The 17750-nt window shown below is 55.8% G+C and overlaps 1 protein-coding gene across 2 annotated transcripts; it reads left to right on the forward strand.

Annotated features, from left to right (window-relative positions):
• Positions 1 to 16435, forward strand: KLHL21 (kelch like family member 21). Of its 2 annotated transcripts, XM_019976158.2 has the most exons (5): positions 1 to 4446; positions 6869 to 7274; positions 11491 to 11563; positions 13058 to 13384; positions 15258 to 16435. In XM_019976158.2, the coding sequence occupies exons 1-4, from the start codon at positions 3426 to 3428 to the stop codon at positions 13349 to 13351; spliced, it is 1794 nt and encodes a 597-aa protein (XP_019831717.2). In that variant the 5' UTR covers positions 1 to 3425; the 3' UTR covers positions 13352 to 13384; positions 15258 to 16435. The 2 variants fall into 2 exon arrangements, with proteins under 2 accessions (XP_019831717.2, XP_019831716.2); XM_019976157.2 differs by having other exon boundaries at positions 2 to 4446; positions 13058 to 16435.
• Positions 16436 to 17750: the final 1315 nt, after the last annotated feature.

Raw genomic sequence — 17750 nt, forward strand, 5'->3', positions numbered from 1 at the left:
TTTTTATTTGTAGCATGTCATTTTCATATAATACTACACTTAATAATTAACAGAATACTGTAATATTCCTTAAAGGAAAAAAATTATATGTAATAAGTACATTACAAACCACACCTTAGGCAGCCCAGAATCAGAAAAAATTCAGAATGTCTAATTGGGAAAAGGTACAATCTCTTTCTGACTTTATAAATGCTACAGTATTTATACTGTTCCTGTCCCCTTCATGGATCACAGCCTTGTCATGGCAAACAGGCTTGTGTAACTCAATGAGGCTATGAGCCTTCCTGTATGTTCTCAAAGAAAATAAAAAGGAGGTCACAGCAGCTTTTAAAATTATCTCAGTTACCTGTTGTCCTGACTGCCTAAAATCAGAATTCAAATATCAAGTAGTTTTCATTTTTTAAATGAAATTTGTTTTTATTTAATTTGGTATTTAATGAAATATGTACCATTATTTGTTAAATCACTTTGAATTACATGATCATAAATTTACTTAGACCAGTTTCATGATTTTAGAAGAGGTACAATTTTAAAACATTCATGACTGAAGTTTAGTCTTTAAATATATTTTCCCACAAACTATTGCTTGTTGGTTACAGTTAACACCCTCCTCACCAGAAAGTGGTGTTTGCACCACACCTAGGGTGTTGGAGAAGGCAATGGCACCCCACTCCAGTACTCTTGCCTGGAAAATCCCATGGATGGAGGAGCCTGGTAGGCTGCAGTCCATGGGGTCGCTAGGAGTCGGGTGAATGACTTCAGTTTCACTTTTCACTTTCATGCATTGGAGAAAGAAATGGCAACCCACTCCAGTGTTCTTGCCTGGAGAATCCCAGGGACGAGGGAGCCTGGTGGGCTGCCGTCTATGGGGTCGCACAGAGCCGGACACGACTGAAGCGACTTAGCAGCAGCAGCAGGGTGTTGGATGATATTTGAGACTTTTAAACCCCTATATTAATACAGTTTGCTGACTGTATGCATCACACTATCATACTGCAGTGAATGAATTTTTCACATTCCCGTTTTGAACTCATGAGATTAATGAGCAAAAAAAAGGAACCAAGTAGCATGCTTGGGTTAGCAGGTTATTCAAAATTCCAAACACAGCTGATAAGTCTAAATCTGTTCCTTTCTTTTCTAACTACATTCCTTCATTGCCTTAGATTTATACACATCTTCAAGTGCTTCAAGTGCTCTCCTGTTAGGTCTAGGATATTAGTAATATACTTTTTTTCCTCAAGAACTGAACTTTTTATTTTGAACTTTCAATATTCCTTGAATATCCAGGTTACATATGTTTAATATAGGAAAACAAAAAATGCAGGTAAGCAAAAAACAAAATAAACCTAGCCACCTCGAGAAAAATATTATCTTCACAGTTTCTTGGTAGGCATATAAACACATATAACAATTGGGGGACACACAGGTAATCAGATTGTTTGCTTGACATTATTACATGAACATCGCTCTATTTTAATAGATAGCAACATCTATTCTTCAAAGTAAACCTGAAACAGTTAATCCCTGTTGTTGGGGATACACAAAAGTAGGCTCAGTTCTTAACTACAGAAACATTATTGATGTAAAGATTTGATTTATACCAGGTGGGTGGGTTTTGACCTAGAGGGACTATAGTACTTTTCCCTGAAAACATCCCACTTCCTGGCTACTCAGACTTTCTTGTCACAAAGCCTGAGCAAGTAAGCTTATTGGCCCGGCTCCTGGACCCAGGAATGCTGCCGTTAATAGCTGTGTGAACAGTCCATCTATGGGCAACAGGCAGCCGGCCTGGGTACCTGAATGTTTTCTGACTTAGGGCTGTGCTTCCCATGCTGGCATTCAGATCAGATACCTTCTCACGGCAAGATGGTGAGAGATTCCCGAAGAGAAAAGAGGGCCTACAGTTCACTTCTCCGAGATGGAATAAAATCAAGATGTCTTCTCCAAAGGCTGAGTCGAGTGAGCTGGAACCAAGAAATGACAGTAGCTCCTGGTGTGGCCCGCCTGCCCCAGGACACACGCGAGCGGAGTGAGGCTTCCATCCGGTGTGTTTGCCAAGCTTTCAGGGCGGGATGGGGGCTACCCAGTAACAGAAACCCAGGTTTCATCTGCAACACAAGAAGCCCAATAAGGGTCTTTTCTAAAAATGAGCAAATGCGTCCATTGAACTGAAGAAAAAAATGGCTTCCAAGTGAGGGAATTTTTTCGTCTGGTTTCTTTGAAAGCAAAGTCCTGGTATTGTATCTACTGGAACCAAAGTAAGGAAGATTTCTTTCTTCGTGGTCACCCCACATGTGGTGGTGACATTGAAGAGGCACATCTCTGGTTTTTAAGGCAGTCCCGTCTGATCTTGAGCTGAGAGCCCGGTTCCCTCTGGGTACCTGGTGCCCCTCAAATGGAAGAGGAAAAACTGCTGTTTTTCCTAGGAATTATATTCTGGTGCTTCAGCGTTTTGTTCAGTTTAATAGTATATTCTAACGAATTCTCATGGATCTTTCCTACCCTGATTTCTGCCTTTCCTATTTCTATTACCAGGAGAGGAGGGGCTAGAGGGCCAGGATGACCAAACACAGCCAGGGCAGGCCCCTCCCCTTCAGAGGCGAGCTCGGAGCCTGAAAGGGTCTCTATGACTCAGAAACTAAAACTGCGCCTTGTGTGCTGACGAAAGTTACTGACCGAGTTAGTCAAGTTAGAAACTCCTGCAGGAACGCAGCGGAGCAGATTGCTGGCATCTGGCCCCGTGTCCCTCACGGATGCGCCAAGAAGAAAACGTCACCTAAAGACTTTATACTTGTTCTTGCTTTAATCCTGAATTGTAAAAACATATTTCGTCGTTAGAAATCTGTCCCGAGATAGGGTTAACAAGCAACCCTCGGAACTAGTGGAATTCCAAAAAAAAAAAAAAAAAAGCCATTGTACCGAGTCGCCCTGGAGCAGTTTGGGAAGTCTGGCGCGAAAGAGATGGCTTCGTTCGCCCCCACCGGGTTTTGTTCGGCAGCCGGGCCGAGTGGGTGATGGGCAGGCTCTGGAGGCCTGATTCCAGCGCACGGCAGGGCCGCCCCCTCTGAAAGGACACTTGTCACCCGGTGTCCCAGGCTCCGGCGTCGGCGGGAGGCCGCAGAAAGCTCCGGAAGGGCGGAGAGAGGGAACGGGCGCAGGCGGCGGTGACTCAGCCTGGAGCGCGGGGGCGGGAGCGCGCGAGAGGAGGCGAGTCGGCGCGCTCAGCCTGGCGGCGGCGCCGAACCCAAAGGAGTTAAGTAGGCGGTGTCGGTGACGCCCGCCCCCCCGGCCCGGCCCCCCTGAGGCCGCCGCGCCCGGTCGTATTTATTGCGGCGGCTCCCAGCGCCGAGTGTCTCTCCGCTGGCCCCGGCCGCGGCTTTCCTGAGTACCGCGAGCAGCGGCCCCGCGCCCCGAGTCAAGGCGCCATGGAGCGGCCGGCGCCCCTGGCCGTACTGCCCTTCTCGGACCCCGCGCACGCGCTGAGCCTGCTGCGTGGCCTGAGCCAGCTCCGCGCCGAGCGCAAGTTCCTGGACGTGACCCTGGAGGCGGCGGGCGGACGCGACTTCCCGGCGCACCGCGCCGTGCTGGCGGCTGCCAGCCCCTACTTCCGCGCCATGTTCGCTGGGCAGTTGCGCGAGAGCCGCGCCGAGCGGGTGCGCCTGCACGGCGTGCCGCCCGACATGCTGCAGCTGCTTCTCGACTTCAGCTACACGGGCCGCGTGGCGGTGAGCGGCGACAACGCCGAGCCGCTGCTGCGCGCCGCCGACCTGCTGCAGTTCCCGGCGGTGAAGGAGGCGTGCGGCGCCTTCCTGCAGCAGCAGCTCGACCTGACCAACTGCCTGGACATGCAGGACTTCGCCGAGGCCTTCAGCTGCGCGGGGCTGGCGAGCGCGGCTCAGCGCTTCATCCTGCGCCACGTGGGCGAGCTGGGCGCCGAGCAGCTGGAGCGTCTGCCCCTGGCGCGGCTGCTGCGCTACCTGCGTGACGACGGGCTCTGCGTGCCCAAGGAGGAGGCCGCCTACCAGCTGGCACTGCGCTGGGTACGCGCCGACCCGCCGCGCCGCGCGGCGCACTGGCCGCAGCTGCTGGAGGCCGTGCGCCTGCCCTTCGTGCGCCGCTTCTACCTGCTGGCGCACGTCGAGGCCGAGCCGCTGGTGGCCCGCTGCCCGCCCTGCCTGCGCCTGCTGCGCGAGGCGCGCGACTTCCAGGCGGCGCGCTACGACCGCCACGACCGCGGGCCCTGCCCTCGGATGCGGCCGCGCCCCTCCACCGGCCTCGCCGAGATCCTCGTGCTCGTGGGCGGATGCGACCAGGACTGCGACGAACTGGTCACCGTCGACTGCTACAACCCGCAGACGGGCCAGTGGCGCTACCTGGCCGAGTTCCCCGACCACCTGGGCGGAGGCTACAGCATCGTGGCGCTGGGCAACGACATCTACGTGACGGGTGAGTGGGCATGAGGGCTGGTCAGGAGGACCCTGGCCCGCCCAGACCCCAAGGGGAAGCAGGCACTTTCACCTGCAAGAGAACCCGAAGTGCCTGGAAACGCAGGCGGCACCTGGGTGCAGGTGGACACGCCCCCTACCCCCGACTTGCAGGCACAGAAGTTTCTAGGGTTGATACTTAAGATCTAGAAGAACCCCTTTGTGTTAGTGGGACAAGTAGCCGTCTGTGGCTCTCACAGGGCCTGTCTGAGCAGCCCCCTCCTTGCCCAGGTGGTATCCCCATTTGGTGGCAAGACACTGGGGTAGCCTCCCTGCATGCTGCTGCTAAGTCGCTTCAATCGTGTCCGGCTCTGTGCGACCCCATAGACGGCAGCCCACCAGGCTCCCCCGTCCCTGGGATTCCCCAGGCAAGAACACTGGAGTGGATTGCCATTTCCTTCTCCAACCCTGCACTATGAGTGCTTCCCTTTTCTCCCTAAGGAATCTGGGGACAGCCCAAGGACTGACACCCTGTGGTACATCCTTTCTACCCCAGTAGGGGGTATTTCTCCCTCCCAGCTGAGCAGCACAGTCCCCTGACTCACTCACTTGGTCACCAGTGACAGCATTCCCTGAGGCTTGTACCTAGGCCCTGTGCTGTGGGTCACGTGGTGTTTAGGCTGCTCCCAGCCCAGCAACTGTAAACAGAGTCACATGCTAAGAGGTTTTCTTCCAATTACTTGGCCCAAACCCCAAAACACTGCCGAGTCATGCTGGGCGGGTCCCAGCCCGCCCCAGTCCTGGGCATCTCCCACATTTTTTATTAAAGATGAATCCCAGTTCAAACATGAGGCTCCCTCCATGCGTAGGTTAAGGAGGGGCGGTCTGTGCGAGGGCTATATAAGGAAAGAACCCGACCAAGCATACGCTCAGGGCCTGCAGGGGGCTGGATCAGGCAGGGAGGCCTCAGCTGGGCCAGCGCAGCGCTGTGTCCAACCTGGCACGTTAGTTCGGGAGAAAGCCAGCTCTGAGGTACCCTCGCCTCCCTCCAGTGTCCTGGGGGCTCTGAGCTGAGAAGTTGGGCTCAACCCAGCCTGAGGACAGGCTGCCACTCCAGGTCCTGCCTGAGGATGGCTGCCATTCCAGGTCCTGCCTCCACGGGAATCTGCCAGAATGGGCCGGTTCCCAGTCTGAGGTTGGCCCTGTGTTGTTGGGGAACCAACCCCCTTCAACCCCACCCCTCCCCCCACCACTGAAGTCTGGTCAGTGAACTCCCACAACTGGTCAGACTCGCCCCAATTTGCACACCCTTCCATAAATGTCTCAGCTAATCCTTTGGGTTTAGACAGGTGGCTGGGTCATTCCCTACAGCTGCCTCTAGGGAATCTCACAGGGGCGAGGAGGTGGTTTCAGCTGCCTTTGACACAGTTCTCCTTTAGAAGGAAGAAGGGAGGCTGGGAGGACTTTACAAGGAGGCTGTCTTCTCCCTCTAAAAGCTCTGGGCTGTGAGCCGGATAGAATGTCATGGCGGCTCTGCTCTGCCCTGTGCCCCCAGGCTCGGGCAAGGAGGGGAATCCAACCCCCAGGGTTCTTAGGGTCCCTTCACCCTGTGAGAATCCTAATGTCCTAGGTGAGCCTGGTTTAATTTTTGGCAATAGCCAGTACCACTGGGCTTTGTTTGTTTGCTTTTTAGCCCTTTTTTTGGACATATAGATGGAAAAGTAGACATCATACTTGCAGCTTGATGACTTTTTCCAAACAAAACAAGTCAGTAGCTTGCACGTAAATCAAGAAATACAACCCCAGAAGTTCACTCATAGCATCACCTTCTGTGTTAGGTTTCTTCCTGGCTGAGCGCTTAGGTTTCCTCTTAACTCATCCTGGCCCAGCCTTGGTTAGGGGATGCCTAGAATTTAATGAACAAGTCCCCAGGCACCCCACCCACATATGCTGTCTTTGTTTTTTCTTTTTTTTTTTTTTGGCCAAGCACAGCATGCAGGATCTTAGTTCCCCAACAAGGGATCGAACCTGTGCCCCCTGCATTGTGAGCTCAGAGTCTTAGCCACTGGACCACCAGGGAAGTCCCTCCCACCCACATGACTTGTGGCTCCCTGGGAAAATGAACTCCAAGACCTGGTGCTCCCGTCCAGTTGAGGTGTCTGACTCTGAGTGCAGGGATCCAAACTGAGGTTACTGTGTACTCAGAATTGTGGCCTCTGGGCCTCCGGTTGGCCCACAGAGGTGCGGTGGTGTTTTTATGGCATGAAACTGGACCATCCTCCTGGGCAATGGTCAGCCTATACCTGGCTTGAGCCCCTGGCCTTGGTAAGAGAGGATGTGTGTTTCATCCTTACTCTCTAGGAAGTTCAGGGAGTCACGGGTGGGTGACTCACCCTGAGTTGGTGTGGGTTAATCATCTATCTGCCCATTGTCCTCCCTGGCAGGCGGATCTGATGGCTCCCGGCTCTACGACTGCGTGTGGAGGTACAACTCAAGCGTGAATGAGTGGACAGAGGTGGCGCCCATGCTGAAGGCCCGGGAGTACCACAGCTCCTCCGTGCTGGACGGGCTGCTGTACGTGGTGGCTGCAGACAGCACGGAGCGCTACGACCACACCACCGACTCCTGGGAGGCCTTGCAGCCCATGACCTATCCCATGGACAACTGTTCTACCACGGCCTGCCGGGGCCGGCTCTATGCCATCGGCTCCCTGGCCGGCAAGGAGACCATGGTCATGCAGTGCTACCACCCAGACATGGACCTGTGGTCACTGGTGGACTGTGGCCAGCTCCCACCCTGGTCCTTTGCCCCCAAGACAGTGACTCTGAACGGACTCATGTACTTCATCAGGTGAGTCCCCAGGGGCCAAGGCCACTGGGTGCTCTTTTTTACTAGCTAAGCACAGCTTCAGTGTTCTCCCATTTCACAGATGAGGAGACTGAGGCCACACTGGGCCCTGAGGTTGGATCTTTCTGACATGGAGCCATGGTTCTGCCCCTCATTCCTTAGAGTGGTTTCTGTGGCCTCTTGAGACCCAAGTGTGATGGATGGAGCTAGGTCTTTGCAGAGAACTTTTTGAGATTCAAAGATGCTAAATTAACTATGTCTTTTGGCTAGACTTCGCCTGTGTATGCACGCTAAGTTGCTTCAGTTGTGTCTGACTTTTTGCGACCCTGTGGGCTATAGCCCACCAGGCTTCTCTGTCTGTGGGATTCTCCAGGCAAAAATACTCGAATAGGTTGCCATTTCATCCTCCAGGGGATCTTCCTGACCCAGGGATCAGACCCTTGTCTCCTGCATTGGCAGGCGGGTTCTTTACCATTAGTGCCACCTGGGAAGCTGCTGCTGCTAAGTCGCTTCAGTCGTGTCCGACTCTGTGCGACCCCATAGACGGCAGCCCACCAGGCTCCCCCATCCCTGGGATTCTCCAGGCAAGAACACTGGAGTGGGTTGCCATTTCCTTCTCCAGTGCATGAAAGTGAGAAGTTAAAGTGAATTCGCTCAGTCATGCCCAACTCCTAGCGACCCCATGGACTGCAGCCTACCAGGCTCCTCCGTCCATGGGATTTTCCAGGCAAGAGTACTGGAGTGGGTTGCCATTGCCTTCTCAACCTGGGAAGCTGGGTCCCTCTAAAAACCCAAGTTGGTCTCATCTGACCTTTACCAAAAGGAGCCACCTATCCTACCTTAGAGGAACTTTGAATCTTAATAAGAGGAGAGCTTTCTGGACACTTGAGTCTTTGAGAGGGGGAGCATGGCCTTGACAGACAGTTTGCTCATCAGCCGACTGGTGCCAGGTGTGAGGGACCAGGTGGATGGATTGACCTTGCCCCCTCTGCAGAAAGCAGAACTTCCGGGTTCAGTGCGTCTCTGCAGGTTCTGTCTCTTCCCTTCCTGCCTGGCCTGGCCCAGGAGGGCTCATGAGTCTTGCTGAAAGAATGCGGTTCTCCCAGGATCCTGCCACCACCCTGGACCAGGGAGGGGCCTGGTATGAAGCCGACCTGGAGCTGCCTGCAGGAACAATGACCATAGTTAGCCCGTTGGAATCCCCAGTTGGGTCGAGCTCTGGGTTACCTGCTTTATGGGCATTTTCAAGGCTAGTCCCCCGTGGCTGTCTAATAAGATGACACCACTGTTGTCCCCCTTTCACAGGTGGCAAAAAAAACAAGGAACTTGCTCACAACTGCAGGCTTTTATGTATATTTATGCGAATGCATCAGGTCTTAGTTGCTGCACTCAGACCTTCAGGTGTGGCATGCAGGCATGTGGGATCTAGTTCCCTGACCAGGGACCGAACCTGGGCCCCCTGCATTAGAAGCACGGCATCTTAGCCACTGGAGCACCAGGAAAGGCCCCCTCAGGCTTTAAATGGTGGCACTGGGTTAGAACCAAGAACTTCCAACCCAGGTCCCATGTGCTGTCACCACATCCCAGCCTCCCTGGGCCCAGCTGCGGAGCCGTGGAGCTGGGCACCCAGTGGGTCAGCATGCATCCGTGGGTCTTGACGATTTGTCACAGCCAAATGCCCCTTCTTCATCGGCCAGTGGACATCCGAGGAGCTGGGAGCTCCACACCTGCAGCTCACAGCTTCTGCGTGTGTGTCACGTATGCACACACATACGTGCTTGTGTGTGTTAGTCGCTCAGTTGTATCTGACTCTTTGTGACGTTATGGACTATAGCCCGCCAGGCTTCTCTGTCCATGAGATTCTTGAAGCAAGAATACTGGAGTAGGTAGCCATGCCCTCCTCTAGGGGATCTTCCCAACCCAGGGACCAAACCTGGTTCTCCTGCATTGGGAGGCAGGTTCTTTGCCATCTGAGCCATCAGGGAGCCCTACGTGCTCCTAGGCCTGTGTATCTGCCTCTCCCCTCCCTGGCCTAGAGCCTGCCTGAAGCTTCAGACCCAGAGGGGAGGGGAAGGTGTGAATGATCATCCCTCCCTCCCCATTCCATCTGGGACTTTGAATAGGGAGCCGAGGACAGGGACTGTGTGCTTCTTGGGCCACTCACCTCTCACTGGCTGAGCCTGCCCTCCCCCAGACCTGAGGCTCGTTCCCAGGCTTCCTGGGAGAACACAGCTAGAACCCAGTGGTGTTGCTTGTCTCCTGGTGGCCAGGCCTCCCTGATTCCCAGAAAGGTCAGGTCGGCTCCGAGGAAGCCCCAGAGACCCAGCCGGCTCCCGGCCCTCTTATAAAACATCACATCGTCTGATCCTTCGTCCAGCTCTCCTCCCCGAGTCGTGAAAACCTCTTCAAAGTGGGGGTGGGGATGGCTATAAATATACCTTACGAGTGTGCCAGAACCTTCCTCAGAGTGCCAGGAACTTGACCTCAGCCCCTCATGGCAGTTCCAGGCTGTGTGCCTTTGAGAACGCCCTCCTACCCCCACCCCACGGTCCTAGAACAAGATATGCCCAAGGACCAGCGTGTGGGCGGAAGGCCCCAGCACCTTGGTCCTCCTGGTTGGGGTTGCTGGTCAGCTGCTAAACCGCCCCACATGCGAACCTTAGGATGCCCCCCAAGACCCACTGTTAGCCTTCATACATGGTCACCTAGCCTATGGAGGGCCGGGTAGGCGGGCTTGACTTTACTCATCACACCCACCCCCCCACCAGAGTTCCCACCAAACCTGGCAAGAGTGTGAGCAGTCTGGAAAGGCAGCCTGTTTGTCCTGTAAGTGAAGAGTGGGGACCTGGCCTCACCTGAGCATGTGGGTGAGCCCAGGGGCCTGGGTCTCGTGCACGTGAGCGTTCATGCACCCTGTCCACTCCATTGGGCACCTCGGCCACATCACCCCTGCTCACAAGGCCCCCTGTGGGGGTAGCTCCTGTCTAGAAGAGGCTGTGACAAGGTGTCCCACACTGTCCGCTGCAGCTGCCATTGGCTGTGAGCAGCAACCAGCAGCCCCCTCCCCTTAGCCATGCTCCACTTTGGTCCCAGTTTCACATGGCTCCTGGGCTGGGGTGTCCCAACCCCACAGAGGCAGGAGGCAAGAGCCTTGTCCAACCTGGCACCTTCTGACTGCAGCTTCTGTGTTCCTGCAGCTGGGGCGGGCAGCCCAGCGGGTTCCCATATCAATTATCGTCATCTCATGGGCCACAACCTAAGGTTGGTTTTTACATTCTGAAGTGGTTGGAGGGGAAAAAAAAAATCAAAGCGAGAGTCATACTTCCTGACGTGCGGAAAGTTATGTGAAATTCAAAGCTGCGTCCGTAAATAAGGTTTTATGGGAAGGCAACCAGCCCCTTTGTTTATACGTCTATGGCTGCATTTGTTCTCGGCGGCAGCGCTGGGGACCTGCCGCAGAGGCCGTCTGCTCCACAAGGCCTGAAGTATTTACTCTCTGGCCCTTCTGCTAACCCCTGACCTGTGACCATCATCATCATCAACGCTACTATTTGGGAGATAGTGTTTTTTGAGGCTGTGCCTTCACATTTGAGTGAAGTCATCACGAGTGAGTCAAACAGGACTGAAGGAGCCTGAGCCCAGAGCGGGGGCAGTGCTGGTGTCCTCGGTCCTGCGATTCTGGTCACCCTGCTGGGCACCTAGGATGTAGCAGTGAACAGGGTGTGATGGGGGCTGGCGGCGGTGGGAGGGCAGTGGCCGAGGAGCAGTCCAGGGCACAGGGGGGTGGGCAGTGGGGCGGGAGGCCTGGCCTAGCCTGGTCAGCCCTGAAAGGCTGTCCTGAAGAGGAGGCAGAAGTCCAAATCAGAAGAATAAGTGGAGATTGGACGGAAGGGCCATGGTCAGTTTTGGAGCTGAGGCTACCATGTGACCATGGTAGGGGGGTCAGGGTCGGCTGCATTGGTGCTGGGCTGCAGGAAAGGGTTTAAGTGTGATTGTTGGGTGTGTGGAACAAGGGTGGGTTCCAGGCTCAGAGCCCAAGGTGTGGGGACCTGAAGTCTGCCCCCTGAGCCAGGGGCAGGGTCCCACTGGCCAGTGGGCAGCCAAACAGCATCACAGAGGTCCCCAAAGCAGGTGGGCCTGGAGGACCCTCTCTCCAGCACTCACACCCAGGGGCTTCCTACTCACTCTGACCTGCTCTTCCTCCTCACCCCCTCCCCAGGGACGACTCGGCCGAAGTGGATGTGTATAACCCCACCAAGAACGAATGGGATAAGATCCCGTCAATGAATCAGGTGAGTTTGCAGACTCGCCAGCATTGGGAGCTCTGGCTGGTCCTGGTTTCCAACCAGTGTCAGCATAGGTGTTTGGGGGTTCAGTCCCAGCTGGCAGGGGTCTGTCCTGGGCACTTCCCCAGTGTTGTCTCACTGCTCAGTGGGCTGCTGCTATCTTCAACTTGTGTTTGGGGGTCACCGAAACAGAGACCTTAAATAAGATGCTAGAGTCACACAGCTTAGTTCATCCGTTCAGACCAGAGTTCAGCGAGTGCCTGCTGTGAGCCAGAGAGCAGGCTTGAAATGTGTTCCACAGAGGGCCTGCAAGTGCAAAGGGCCTGGGGCAGGCCATGCCTGATACATTCATGGAACAAGCCCTCAGCCTGGCATGGCTGGAGCAGAGTGAACACAGGGGCAACAGAGGGATGAGGTCAGACAAGGAGGTCTCTGGGGATTGACCTTGGGAGTACATTTATTGAGCACCTGCTGTGTACCCACACTTCTGCCTAATGGGGTGTGACTCTTTGCTTGTTGAGTTTCACAATAAGATGGAACCAAGAAGGTTTGGTAGCATTTGGCCACATGGACACTTTCCTTATTCCCAGACACACATCTATACCCACCTCTATCTCTATTTTCTGTCTTTCTTAATACTTCTCAACCTGGGACTTCCCTGGTGGTCCAGTGGTTAGAACTCTGTGCTTCCACTGCGAGGGGCACGAGTTCAATTCCTGGTCGGGGAACTAAGATCCCACATGCTGCATGGCACAACCTCCCCACAGCAAAAGAAGAATTTTCCAAACCTTCCCTCTTGATAACGCTGTGTGACCAGTGTCATAATTTACAATGTCAGAGTTTATTTGACATCTTTACTGTTGCCAGATCTAACTTTGGTTGTCCCCATAATGAGCTGCCGCACATGCGTGCTCAATTGTGTCCAACTCTTTGCAACTCTGTGGACTATAGGCCACCAGGCTCCTTGTCCATGGGATTCTTCAGGCAAGAATACTGAAGTGTGTTGCCATTTCCTTCTCCAGGGGAATCTTCCTGACCCAGGGATTGAACTCACGTCTCTTGTATCTCCTGCACTACCAGGCGGGTTCTTTACCATTGCGCCACCTGGGAAGCCCATAATGAGCTACACGTACTCATTATAGCGATTTTGGGAAAGGTGGGATAGTCCAGTCTTGTGGTTCAGAGCCCAGACTCTGGATCAAGGCCCAGCTCTGCCACTGTCAGCCAAGTGTGGCTCAGTTTTCCCATCTGTAAGATGGGGAGAACGATTGTGCCTATCTTACAGGGGTGATGCTGCTTGGAGGCCCTTGACCACCATTGGGACCAGCCATGGCATGTGACCCCTGGGCACAGAGCCCCTGTTTACTAGCCGGGGTATAGGGAAGTGCCAAGGCCACCCCTGCCAGGGGCCCCGGGCACCTTCCCCGCAGAGGGGGAGCTGTGGGGGCTCTCCCCTGTCCTGGCTGCCAGCCTCCCCTCACTGCCCACCTTGGCCCACAGGTGCACGTTGGGGGCAGCCTGGCCGTCCTCGGAGGTAAGCTCTACGTCTCTGGGGGCTACGATAACACCTTCGAACTCTCCGACGTGGTGGAGGCCTACGACCCAGAGACTCGGGCGTGGAGCGTGGTGGGTCGGCTCCCAGAGCCCACCTTCTGGCACGGCAGCGTCAGCATCTTCCGCCAGTTCATGCCTCAGACACCCCTGGGCGGGCGTGGCTTTGAGCTAGACGGTGGCAGCAGTGACATGGATGTGGGCCAGCCCCGGCCGCCACAGAACCCCGCTGAGCTGCACTAGCCCCGGCCCGGCCCGGGGAGGGCCTCAGTGCAGGTAACCTGGCACCTCAGGGGGCAGCACCCCCTTCCTTGTGCACAGGACAGGTGGGGCCCACCGGGCAGAGCGTGGGCTCGGGGGCAGCTGAGCGAGCAAAGCTCAGGATGTAATACCTGGGGAGCTGCTGTGCGTTCAGGGCCTCCTGGGGCCAGGCTAATGTGCATGCTCCTGCTCCTTGGTCCAGAAAGAGCTGCCTCCCTGTCAGCAGGCTTGCTGGGACCAAGGCTGGTGTGCGTGCCCCCGCTCCTTCGTCCAGGAAGAGCTGCCTCCCTGTCAGCACGTCTCAGGCTCCAGTGAATCCCCCCTGCCCCAGGCCCCCACCTCACAGATGCAGGCACACCCCTCCTGCAGTCACCACCTGTGCCTCCTTGCCCCCCTGCCTGCCCCTGCCCCGGGAGAGCAGAACCCCAGCACTTCTGGGTACAAGCGGACAGGAGTCTGAGAACAGCCTCTTCGCAGATCCTGCTATCCAGAACATGGAGAATCAGGCCGACGATGGCCCCAGGGAGGTTCCACACTCCATGGTCAGGGCTGGACAGCCGGCAGGCCAGCTCCACAGTAAAGGGGTCCGCCTGCTCAGCTCCTCAACCCTGCTGGGGCCTCGCACCGAGATATCTGCTATGGGTGGGCCTCCTGGAAGTAAGCTCAGACCTGGCGACACAGGGCGGGGAGTGGACAAGAGCATGGCCTTGAAGAGGGCCCAGCGGGACCTGCTAGGGGTTGTCTGTCTCCAGTGGACCTGGGCCGGGGCAGGGGCTGGAGTTCCCATCCAGCCCACCTGCCAATGTGGCCCCATATGACTTGGGGGCCTCTAGGACCTTCGTCCCAGGCTAGTGCAGGAGAGGACTAAAGGCTGCAAGTGCAAGGTCGTAGCTTCTCTCCAGGAGGCCTTGGGACTTTGTCGCTGAAGCCCCGCCAGGCAAACAGCTGTGGACGCCCTTGCCCTGGCAGCCTGAGCAGAGGAACGGGTTGTTTCTCAAGGAACCCGGGGCGGGGCAGATTCGGTGGTTGGTCACAAGGTTTCAAACGCAGTTGGCCTTTCCTTAAACGAAGACAGGGCAGCTAGAAGCAAGGTCCAGGTGGTTTGATCTTTACTCTTCCAAGGCCACTGCTGAAGTTTTCCGCAGGGAGGTTAGGGGGCTGGCATGTGCTTTGAGCCCTGCAGAAGCCAGGGCTTCTCTAGGTGGGTGCCTGGAAGAGCCCCTGGGAACCCCAGAGCTGGTGTCCCTGGTTCTGAGGAGTGTGAGTGTTCAGTGGATGCTGGTCCTGGCCCCTCCAGGTCCCCAAAGTACCCTTTGCTTGAATTTGTCCTCCTTCCCTTCCAAAGGGGAGGGTGTTTGTTTTCCTCGTTGGGTGGATATTCATCCATGTTCTCACCAAGAAAAGTTTTCTCATCACTTCCCAAGTGGCTCTTAACAATCCTTTTATTGGGCAGAAGCTGTGGGGGGGCCCTGCCTCCCCGCTGTGAGGAGCCCTTGGGGAGCCATAGCTGTCAGGTCGACCGTCTTGCTCTGGAAACCCCACTGGAGCAGCCACAGCCCAGAGCCGGCCCTTCAGGTCCCCTTGGGCCCTGGCTCAGGGACCACTCCCAGCCCCCACCCACCCGGTGTAGCTGGCACAGTGGGAAGGCGGTGGGGGGACGGGGGGGAGGTAGTCGGCGTTTCCTGCCTTGGGCCTTGGCCAAGATAAGTGCTTTCCCTCTGCTTCCTTGGGGACCTCCCCCGCCAGATCACCCCTCCTGGTCTGAGTGTCCTCCCTTGTGAATTGGGGCTGGCTTGCCCCACTCCCCCCAGGGTGGATACAGCCCTAGACGCTCCCCCTCCACTGCCCTCACTTCACTCCCCAGGGCTTATTGTGACCTTTCTTCCAGCCCAGGTGCCTGCCTGGTGGGCCAAGCCCACCCAGAGGTGGTCTGGCTCCATGGAGTGGCCAACGTGGGTTCCCAGGCAGACAAGGCTGCCCAATGTGATGGCTCGTCTCCTGTGCGTGGCAGGGGGACAGCAAGGCCGGAGTGCTTGGGATCCATGGAGCCCTGATTCTGTCCCAGTCACCAGTTCAGTGCCAGTCTGTGCCCTCCCAGGGGGTGTGGCGTCACGCAGAGAGATGTGGTGACACGTGACAGGTCATGGGGGTGGAGCAGGGACTCAGTTTCATGGGAAAGACTCCAGACACCCTTTCCAGGGCTGTCTCTGTGGAGGGCCTGGGCAGCCCACGAAGGCAGGATGGGGGTGGAAGGCAGCGTGTGCCATGGTCACTGGAACTCCTCCTACCACCCCCCAGGCAGGCAGGGCTGTTCCTCTGTGTCAAGGGCAGGAATCTCCACAGGCAGTGGCTTATGGGGAGGCCTTTTGCTGGGGCTGCAGACACATGATTTCCTCCTAAATCAGCGTTTGTCACCTGCCACGGCGTTCTGGTCAGTGCTGAGGGCCGGAGCCTGGGCCTTGGTCTGGTCTTTGCTGTGTTTTTGGTACTTTACTGTGTGACCAGCCACCCCACTCGCCGGTGGTGACTCAGATGATGGTTTGGGGGTGGGGGGGCAGTGATGTTCACTTCCTAGAAACTCCCCAGGTCCCCACCCCCAGACCCCACCTTGGGAAGGGGAGGCACCAGCCTCAGCAACAGCAGGCTCCTGCTGGGGGTGCAGGAGCAGGGCCGACCCTTGAGAAGTGTCCCCTCCCTGCCTGCCCTCCGTCCTCCGCTGCATCACTGCACACTGACAGGCGGGGCCACCCCGGGAGGGACTGTCTCTATGTGTTAGATGTACATGACTTTGAGTCTGTGAGGCAAGTTAAGTTATATGAGAGTTCAGTGACTAGTATTTAATGCTGACCTACTGTTATAAAGTATTCTATATTTATACAACTTCAGAGACTCTTCTGGACTAGCACACCCTCCCTCCAGGGTCCGACATCCAGTGCCAGCCCCCCGAGCGTGGGGCAGGTTTGCATATTTATTTGTCTGTTCGTTAGGCTTCTGTGTCTGGGATCTTGTTAAGGTTTTAGGATGCCTTCAATACATTAACTTTTTGAAATAAAAACATTTCCTATGTCTGGTGTCATCGCCTCCATCCTGCTGCTGCCGGGTCTTGGCACCTTACAGGCTGAGGCCAGGCACATGGGGCAGGGGAACAAAGGCGCACTTGAGGAGCGTGTGTAATACTCATTAATGCAGCTGCCCCTGTACCCACAGGCAACGGGGGCGAGGTTGAAGTGCCCAGGACTTGTGCTGGTAGTTTTGGGGGCATAGCCTTTCAAGCCCTTTCTCGTCTCTGTCATTACAAGGCAGGAAGTAGTGGAAAGAGGAGGCTGAGCCCTGGAGGTGGGAAGAAGGTGGGTGGTGGAGGCCAAGAGCTGTTTCAGCCTCCTGACTCCACTTCAGGGCACTCTGCCCACTGCCTTGCGCCCCCTTCCTGAAAGCGGGGTCCCAAGTGGTGGTGAGATCCCCATCTCTGCAGCAGGTAAACTGCGGGCCCTTAAAATAGAAGATCCCCCTAGAAGAGGCTGAGAAGCTTGGAACATTCCTCATGTCTGCAGAGCCCACTGAACCCAAGGAAGCAGTCAATGCCCAGCCAGGAAGGGGGAATCTTGAGGCCAGGTCCGCCTCAGTCCCCAGGCCATCTCCAGTGGCTCATGACCTGGCTGGCAGTCACTGCACTTGAATATTATCTTTACCTCTTTACCTGGTGGTCAAGGAGTAACAGGAAAGACTGCTGGATGGGTTCTGGTTCTAAAACGGAGTTTCCTTCCTCAAGTCCGAGGTGTTCAGCACAGGATGGGGCAGGTGCCTCGGGAATCCTCCAGTGAGGAGGTGAGTGGTGGGTCGTGATTGTCACTGCCGCTGACTGTGCGCACACTGCCAAGCTAAGCAGTGAGCAGAAGGGCACACTCCGGGTGAGGCAGCTGTGAAGTGTGTAGGTTCCAACACCCCCAGTGAGTGGTGGGGTCCACGTTCCCTAGCCTTGAACCTGAGGAATGATGTGTGGTGACTGCCTGGACCGACGCAATGTGGCGGGGTGACACTGTGGACTTGCAGGGCTGGATCACAGACAGGCAGCTTTGGCCTGTTGGGACGTGTGCTCTCGGCACTCAGCTACCATGCTCTGGTGGAGCCCAGGCAAGCCCTGAAGGGGTACCCGGCCCACAGCCAGGGCCACCTTCTCAGGAACACACAAGTGAGCCATCTTGAGAGCAGACCTGCCCCCCAGCCCGTGGGCAGTTCTGGGTGGTCTGTTATCCAGTCCTGGGACTGGAAGAGCAGACTCCCTCATTTAATCCTTCTCTATGAAGCAAAGAGTTGGACACAACTGAGCGACTTCACTTCACGAAGCATGCACTATCACTAATTCCATTAAAAATAAGGAAAT

Source organism: Bos indicus, chromosome 16 (assembly GCF_029378745.1).
Source record: "Bos indicus isolate NIAB-ARS_2022 breed Sahiwal x Tharparkar chromosome 16, NIAB-ARS_B.indTharparkar_mat_pri_1.0, whole genome shotgun sequence".
Taxonomy (NCBI): domain Eukaryota; kingdom Metazoa; phylum Chordata; class Mammalia; order Artiodactyla; family Bovidae; genus Bos; species Bos indicus.